The following is a 9,265-nucleotide window of genomic DNA, read 5'->3' as shown; positions in this document are numbered from 1 at the left end:
CCGACGAGCCAATGCTAGAGAGAGCGACAGAGCTGAGGATCGCCGTGGAGCCAGAGGCCGTGACGTCAGTCAAGGTGTGTGAGCCGGCAAAAACGCCTGCCACGAGGGAGAAAGCCACGGACGGTGTGGGAGAGGAGCTCCGCCCCCTGCACCACGGCTGAGGGTGAGCTGAGTATGGCGGGTCGAAAGTGCCAAAAGGACTAGGAAAGGGTTCCAGCCCCTGAATTCAGTTCAGAGCGCCCTCCAGTGCCATTATTACTCCTTTATTCCCCAAACTTCGCATATTGTTCCCTTATACCTACATGGAGGTACTGAGGTACACTGTAATTACAAAAAAGTTACGCTGTAAATACTGTTTACTTACGCAGTACATTGCGGGTTGTAATCTAAAGCGTTACCCTATATTATATATGATAATTATTCAAAATAATATGATAGTTGCATTAATATTAGCATGCATATGCTCTCTAGAGGCTTGTGTTCTGCAAGTGAACCACACATTATTGTGCCGTCTCAAAGAGGCACAAAATCACTTTCACTGACTTTTTCATTAACTGTTCCCTCCTGGTGGAATGACCTGCCCAACTCAATCCGACCAGCTGAGTCCTTAGCCATCTTCAAGAATCGGAATTCTTCCATCTACCTTGCTACGTGTACTGCGTTAGGCTAACCGAGACTTGTCATTTGCACTTGTTGCTCTTTTGTTAGTTTTGATTGCTTCTATTGTCTTCATTTGTAATGAGAATAAAAGCGTCTGCTAAATGACTAAATGTAAATGATAGTTCAATATTTAGAACACTTGTCTTAGAACATTTATATTTTGTAAGAATGTGTGCATATAAATATATTAATAATGGTGAAAGAATAAAATAAACTGTTATGTTATGCATTATGATTAGTAAAAATGTCAAGATGCTTTTATGGAGAGAGAGAAAAAAAACTGAACTGTATTTAAAACTTCAGAATTTTGTTTTTAGAAAATATTTTAGAATGAAGAATGCAGTATGTACTGTAAATGTGGCACCTGCTCACACTTCTTATCTCAACCTCTTGCATATAGCATTGCATTGTACGTGAAGTACTTCATGTTTCATTTCCTTAATTTCACCAAAGTGAAAAATATGACAGACATTTCATGGGAAAATAAGAAATAGCCAAGTTTAAGTAAAGATGCATTAGCATTTGCTTATTAGCAATAGCTTAGTATTGTCAAATCATGTTTTGCATGTGACCTAAACAAATATGACCTCTAAATGAATAAACTGTTTTTAAAAAATGTTATTCTAAAAAACTAAATTTGAGGAAACGTTTCCTTCTTTTTTCTTTTTCTTTTTTTTTTACAAAGATAGGCTATGTGCCCAGCAGAGTGAATTTTATTATTTTTACAGTTGCAGACAAAATGTGTTTTTTAATGGAATTTATGTATAAAAAGTTATGCTGATGCTTTTGCCAAACAAAAATATTAACCAAACCTTAATGAAAGTACAAGAAAACTAAAACACTTCTCAAAATATCTTCTTTTGTGTTCCACAGGAGAAAGAATCAACATGATGAGTATATGATGACAGAATTTTCATTTTTGGGTGAACTATCTCTTAATTTATTTGTTTATTTAACACTTTTACAATGCAGGAAAAAAGAGTCAAATTAAATTTGAACATTCCAGTGAACGATTAGTTGGTTAAAATATTCAATCATTTATTATTTGAATTTTTTTTTTCTAAAAAAAAAAAAACAGAGCATCAAATAAAATAATAAAATAATTGAACAATAAATTGTTTTAATACAACATTTTAAAATCAATCAAACAGAAGATTTCAATAGCATTTTCATGAAGTATTGCCCAGTTTATAAAGAATGCAGTGTACTATGTACGTTAAACATGACAATGTTCATATACAGTGGTGTGAAATCCTGGGATTCTGCACAGGTGAAGACCAGCTGATGCAGACTGTCAGGGTTAATTTTTGACCATAATGTCAGGTTGTCATGCCCTCATTGGTATGAGTGAAATCATGGTTTGGTGTTAAATAGGTCTTTCTGCTGTCAATAATTCTGTGTCTTCTGCACAATGTCTTTCCTGTGGCTGCTGTCCTGCGTTGCCTTCATTAGTGCAGCCTATGGTGAGGAAGTGTTTTCCCCCCAGTCTTTTTTTTTTATGTTCCCTCTGTATTTCAAGGGTCATAGTCACAGTTGCTGAAAAGATCAGCATTGCTAATCACCACTGTTTAAAAAAAAACTATATTGTTTGCATTTACAAAATCATTTGGCCCTGGTCAATTGGCCTATTTATGCTGTACAATGAAATTTCATTATTTACAGTCTTCTTAATCTCTTTTAACCTCTTTTCTTCAGGCTGTGGCATTCCTGCCATTCCTCCTGTTGTCAGTGGCTATGCCCGCATTGTGAATGGTGAGGAGGCAGTCCCTCACTCCTGGCCCTGGCAGGTCTCTCTGCAGGTACAGTGTTAGTGTTAGCGAGTAATACTTAAATCTACTTTTTCAGATTTCTGTTATGTTGCTTGAAAATGACTTCACAGCTTATACAAAGTGTCATTTCTTTCTTCGTTTTGTCATTTTGTCGTTTAAATGACAGGACTTCACTGGCTTCCACTTCTGCGGTGGCTCTCTGATTAATGAGTACTGGGTTGTGACTGCTGCTCATTGCAGTGTGAGGTGAGACAGTTAAATCATTGCATTAACTATGTATGAATGCTGAGATAGACATGGGTTTATTAACCTCTGTGGCTTACTGCAGAACTAGTCACCGTGTGATCCTGGGAGAGCATAACAAGGGAAGCAGCAACACTCAGGAGGACACGCAGACTATGAGAGTGTCGAAAGTGAGGCTCAAGAACTTCAAACCTATTCCTCAACCATACAAAACTGTCACTGGGGCGATAGCCTTTCAAAAAGGTACTAATATGTACACTTTAGGTACTAAAACATACTTTTAAAGTATTCATATGTACCTTTAAAGCACTATTATGTAACTTTTATAGGTAAACAAGGTATCGCCCCAGTGACAGCTTTGTACCTTTTTTCTGAGAGTGTACATTTACTTTGTATTTCTCTTCATTGGTATTAGTGCTTTTTCTGTGTTTTGGCACAACATTTATGAGTAAATCTCAATTCCAGGTGTTCACCCACCCTCAGTGGAACTCTAACACCATCGAAAATGACATTGCCTTGATCAAGCTTACCGAACCCACCTCACTGAACGCCCATGTGTCCCCTGTTTGTCTTGCTGAGACTTCAGATGAATTTGCCCCTGGCATGACCTGTGTAACTTCTGGCTGGGGAGTGACCAGATACAATGGTTGGTTATCTGACTAACATATAATCACAGTCTATAATAAATACCTGCTGTTGATTCTAAATCAATACATATATGTTTAAATATATCTTTATATTTTTGTAGGATTTTTTTTATGAATAAATTGTTCAGCATTTATTTGAAATAGAAATAATTTTAACCGTTAGAAATATTTTACTATCACTTTTGATCAGTTTAATGTGTCGAATAAAAAGTAACCAGCAACAACATTTACTGACCCCAAACTTCTGAATGTATTGTACATATATTTGCAATACCTAACATGTTTTACAATTGCTTCTTTATTCTCTCTCTCTCCGTGTAGCTCTGTTCACCCCTAATGAGCTTCAGCAGGTTGCTTTGCCTCTGTTGTCAAACCAGGACTGTAAGAGCTACTGGGGAAGCAACATCCATGATACAATGATTTGTGCAGGTGCTGCTGGCGCCTCCTCTTGCATGGTAAGACTATTCTCTCGTCCTCACTTCTTCTCTTCCTCTCTAATGTTCTCCCCTAACTGTCTTGTTCCTCCTGTCTGTTTAGGGTGACTCTGGTGGTCCTCTGGTGTGTCAGAAGGGTGATGTCTGGACTCTGGTGGGTATCGTGTCCTGGGGAAGCAGCCGCTGTGACACCAGTATTCCTGGTGTGTACGCCCGTGTCACTGAGCTCCGCAGCTGGGTGGATGAGATTCTGGCTTCCAACTAAAGAAACAAAATGAATAGATATTCCTTGACATCTCTGAACAGCATAATTTTGAGAACTACTCAAAACTGAATAGCAGTGGTTTTACCACAGTTAAGGGGTAATGTTAAAACCAGCCTAATTGTGGACAGCTATGAAGGCATATTACTTTTCGTTCAATAAATATACACAACATATCATGTCATGTTATTTTGAATTTTTAAATCTAGCCAACATTTGTCGAGTTTGGTTAGTACAGACAGATTATGCAAAAACTACAGTGTAATAGATACATTATTAGTCATTCATTTATCCAGGTATTAGAAAATAATAAAGGTATGAGATCTATGACTGTCTTGTAGAAGACAGAATAAAATGGGTTTTTTTTTGTAATGCCCTTTGACAGAGGAGGGCGCTAAAGAATCACACAAACTACTAACTAGTATATTTTTTGGCAGATCAGGCTACTTATATTCATCTTTACAATCTCTGTTTTCTAGAATGCAAGCATTGTTAAAAACTGTTAAATGTTTTTAATTGCCAGAGGCAGTCCAGTCTTAATTAATTTAATGTTTTTGTCATTGTAGTTTATACTCAAAGCTGTAGTCTTCAAATTAATATCAAAACAAGCATGGGCTTTATTATATTAGTAAAATGTAATTCCCCTGATATTCTATGGTTATTTCATACATAAATCAGACTGAAATATTTTTTTGTCTAGGCATATTTTGGTGCGTTCACAGATTCTCACAGCCTCAAACCTTTCATCCCTTCAGTCTGTTAAATATGAGGTAAAACATCATATAAGTGGTCTCCATGGCAACATCCTGATCTTCCTTGAGAAGTATATACAACAGTGGAGCAGCTGTTTCACAGAGAGATGTAGAGGACAAAAACAAAAGATGAAGAAGAGGGATGAGAGACAAATGATACAATAGGAGAAGCTCTCGTTTTGTTTCTCTGATGATGCTAGTACTGAAATAAATAGAGTGAAATGAGAGCCTCAGTACAATAAACCGAAAGAAAAAACAACAACAACAATATCCCATTAACCACTTCTTAAATTTAAGCATGAATTGATGTGCTAAAGCTTGGGCTCTTCAGTTCTCAGTTAAATGTCAGCTGAATAACACGCACACATTAAAAAAATTTTTAAAAAACAGCATGACAGTAGTTTCAAGGTGAATGTTGTCCTGAGGTGTCACTCAGAATCAAAACCAAGCAATTGTGGAGCTTTGCTTTTTTGATATATTTTCCTGCATCATCCACCTTGTGTTCATGCAGGGTTAAGACTGACCAGAACTGAACATTCAGTATTAATGTTATACAATGAATTTATTTCAGATCACAGTTTTAAACCTTCAACTCACAGTATCAAACCTAAATTATCATACATCTTTGAATGACTCTGAGTTAGTTTTTTTATGGTTGGGGAGGGGAGGAAAGGATCAAGAGAATTCAAGGCCATTGAGGACAGCTGGATCAACTGATCAAATAGAATAACTCTTAGCAATTTTCCCTTGGGACTAATTCCAGTATTGAGAAGGTCCAGCTCGTCTGAGAGCGGCACATAATAATATATGTGGCTCTGCATAAACCCCTTGCAGAAAGAGATTCATTGGGTTGTAATATCTTAAATCTTCTGAATATTTTGACATTTTGAAGGGATTTCACAATCAAATTTTTACAATTAAAGTTTAAAAAGGAAGCTGAGTCAACTGTGGAAAAAATGTGATGCTTTGTACTGATTCAAAAATTACCACAGTTGGAAAATGTTATTCTATTTTCAGTTTCTCTACAAGTGTCTTCACTAAAGCTTTACACAGGCTGCTCTGTGCCTGCTCAACATTCTGTGTAAAGACATAATGCAGCATAAAAGCCAGACTAAATTAAGCCTGCTCTGACCCACCAACAGCCTATGGTGTCAAAATACACAGTTATAATTGCTGTGTAAATGCATTTATAATCATATATGATTTATAAATAAAATCATTTATAATCAATAGCATCTGAGTATGATTATAATTTGTAAATATACTATTGCTCATTGTTAATTAATCAAAATACATTAACATGGTAATTTATATAATTCATAACTGAAGTCTAAAAAAATATTATACTGTATTAACATTAACCTGGAATAAATGCTTTAAAGTACTGTTCATTGTTAGTTCGTGATGACTAAAGCAGCTAATGTTTACAAACTGAACCTTAATGTTAACAAACTGAACGTTGAGATGTACTGTCAAGAACATAAACAAAAAAAAATCTTGAGGCAGTACCAGTGCTTAATTTGAGCCGGATCCTGTGCCGGAAAATGTCAGATTTTGGATTTTTCGCTCCGGTAATTGTTTTTAAGGATCCGCCATTAGATCGTGACAGTGCGTGCGTGCATATGAGAGCGAGCGCATATTTGGAGGTTTGCAATTAAAACTGTTACTTATTTAAGTCAGATATTTTTGCATATTTATACCTATACTATGATTTAATTTTATTTTCATGAAAACATTTTTTTTTTTTTTTTAATGTATCTTAGATATACATTTTCCTAAAATCATCCTGGCAACCCATTTTTGACCCAGGGTTTGAAGCTGTGCCCTAGTTAGGTTAATGCAGAAACTTGTGAACGATGCTCTCCATATAATTGTGGCATCGCCGTTTAGTGACGTCATTGAATGTTCCGGGAAAACTTACGTTGTATTTTCAGTGTCGGCCTTTTAATTGCTGTTTTGGATCCGGCAATTATTAATTTACAAGTTAAGCACTGGGCAGTACCAATAATTATCCTGGCACTGAAGTGCATATGAGCATTTTAATTTGGTGGTGAAGAGAGCACACAGTTCAGTAATTACTTTACTAGATATATTATCCTGTACATCCACAGTACATGAAGCTAAATTCTCCAGTGAGTGTATTTTTCAACATCTGTATTTCACATTTTTAAAGTTCAATGTAATTTTCGTGGTTAAACTCAGATATTGCTCTACAGTACATTGTTTTCACATTATTGTTTTATGGATTAATATGCTACTTAAAAATACAGTAAAACTGAATTTTTGTAGAGTTCTGACACAGAAAGTAGGCCTATATGAAAACAAAATATATGCAATTATTCAATTTATTTGAATGCAATGGCTTTTTTTAAATTTAAATCACATTTGGTTTAATGAGCACTAATTGCATGATGTCTCCATCTTCCTCTTAATGTATCTCTTTTAATTTCTGTTTCATTTTATTCATATCACTCAGCCTCAACTCCAATATAGTCTTAGTCATTTCTTTGCATCACACCTTCTCTTTTCTTTACCTCTTCTTTTCTGTCTCGGTTTGTGTCCTCCTTCGGAAATAATGTGTGAACCTAAGGCACTAACTCCTCAAATGAACCAGACAGCTTTCATATGTTTTATCTGCCCACAGTTGGACAGAGAAGATCAAAACTGCCAAAGTTAAAGTCAGCAGGACATGAGAGTAGCAGCCCACCTGGGACACATGAAGTGTGCTATTCTTTGATACTGCTTCTACCTGCAGAGTGAATGAGTGGATGAGTTTTTGAGTGTGTGGGGCTTTGAAAATATCCCAGTTCTCGAGGACGCCTCCAATGTTGAGAACTGAGACCTATCTTAAACGTTCACCCAACACCACTGTCTGTCAATACACCACATACCTGTTTCTTTGTTTAGCTACAATCAGATTCTGAAAGAACAGCGTCTTGCCCTTTTAAATTTGACTGTGTTGGTACTGTATTAAATTGTTGTGCTTGCATCTACAATGATGACACTGAAATTCTCGTGTACTAGTAAGTAGGCTAGTAACTTGCAAAATGTTCGCCGGATTCACATAAAATTCACAGAACAGCTTAGATATTAAATATTTTACAATAGATTAAAATTTCTGCATGATTCTTGCTATAGCTACTGTATCAGACAGATTGGATCAGACAGATTGGATTGAAATCTCACGTTTCCACACTACCACCTCACCTATACCTCTCATTTCCACTTCATTCCTCACTCATATCAAAGAGGATGATATCCACATACTTCTCAAAAGACAAAACATGAGGAAAGCTGCAGGGCCTGAAAAGGTGACAAAATGGTAAGATTTTGTTCTGCTTGTCCTTAAAGTCTCTGATTTCTTGTTTGCTTTTACCTGGATTCAGCACTTAGTTTTGAGCATAATATCAATAATGAAACCAGACAGAGCATTTCAAGCACTTCTAAGTTGCTTCAGATTTATGAATGTATTTATTTAGCAGCTGTAAGTGTGTTCCTGTAGCTCAAACAGTAGAGCATTGTGTTAACAACAGCAACATCATGGCTTTGAATCCAAGGGATTGCATTAAGTGAGAAAAATGTTGTGTTTCAATTGTATTGCAAGATTTGAGGTGATTTGCAAAATAGTGCACTTGAATTGGGACTGCAAAATTGATAAATGTTACTATTGTGGAATGTGTGGGAGGGGTTTTTAGATGTTACATGTTAGCGCTCATTCCTAAAAAAAACATGATTAACATCAGTATTGTAAGAAAGAACATATACATGTGTACTTGGTACTCCTATACTTTAAGGCCAGACATTACAGGCAAAGTGTGTTTTTTTAGGTTTTGCTTCCATAACTAGCCAATAGAAGATGCAGTGAACATGGGCCTCTCTCTCTCTGTTACACCTGGACTACCTTGGTGCATACATCAGAATGCTGTTTGTGAACTTTAGCTCTGACAGAAGTAAATATAACACCATCTTTGTGCCAGTGGATCACAAACACCTGGGCTACAACCTGTCAAGCCCCATAACTGTGAGCACTGGAGTGCCTCAGGGTTGTTCTTTCTGCCTCTTGAAAATTAACCCACCTCTTCTTGGAAATAGGTGTAACAGCTGCAGGTATGATTGAGTCACTCAAGTTCCTTGGGACCACCATAACCATCCTTTATCACAGCACATAGCACATTAACACAATGGAAAAAGAAGGCCACAAGTGAGCAATCTTGTAAACCAGTAAGATCATGGTCCAGTTCTGAAAAAAACATCACTGAGTGAGTCTCCTCCGAACCATCACAGTCGGATTTGACACTTCCCTTGTCTCTTTTATGGGAATTCTGCCACATATTGTCTGGTGAGAAGAATACAATGCCAGAACAAGGTTTTCAACAACCACTGTTTTCAATATATATATATATATATATATATATATATATATATAATTTTTGTCAACTCTAAGCTCTATTAAATAAATAAATAAATAAATATATATATATATATATTTTTTTTTTTT

At 36.2% G+C, this 9,265-nt stretch overlaps 1 protein-coding gene across 1 annotated transcript; it reads left to right on the top strand.

Annotated features, from left to right (window-relative positions):
* Positions 1–2,055: 2,055 nt before the first annotated feature.
* Positions 2,056–4,192, top strand: LOC107755043 (chymotrypsin B-like). Its single transcript, XM_016571683.1, has 7 exons — positions 2,056–2,123; positions 2,356–2,459; positions 2,596–2,675; positions 2,758–2,842; positions 3,138–3,318; positions 3,641–3,774; positions 3,857–4,192. Exons 1-7 carry the CDS (start codon positions 2,072–2,074, stop codon positions 4,016–4,018), a joined length of 798 nt encoding a protein of 265 aa, XP_016427169.1. The 5' UTR covers positions 2,056–2,071; the 3' UTR covers positions 4,019–4,192.
* The last annotated feature ends 5,073 nt before the right edge of the window (positions 4,193–9,265 follow it).

This window comes from Sinocyclocheilus rhinocerous, unplaced genomic scaffold (assembly GCF_001515625.1).
Source record: "Sinocyclocheilus rhinocerous isolate Xijiao unplaced genomic scaffold, SAMN03320098_v1.1 scaffold591, whole genome shotgun sequence".
Taxonomy (NCBI): domain Eukaryota; kingdom Metazoa; phylum Chordata; class Actinopteri; order Cypriniformes; family Cyprinidae; genus Sinocyclocheilus; species Sinocyclocheilus rhinocerous.
The sequence above is the reverse complement of the archived record's forward strand: the minus strand, read 5'-3'. Positions and strand labels throughout refer to the sequence as shown.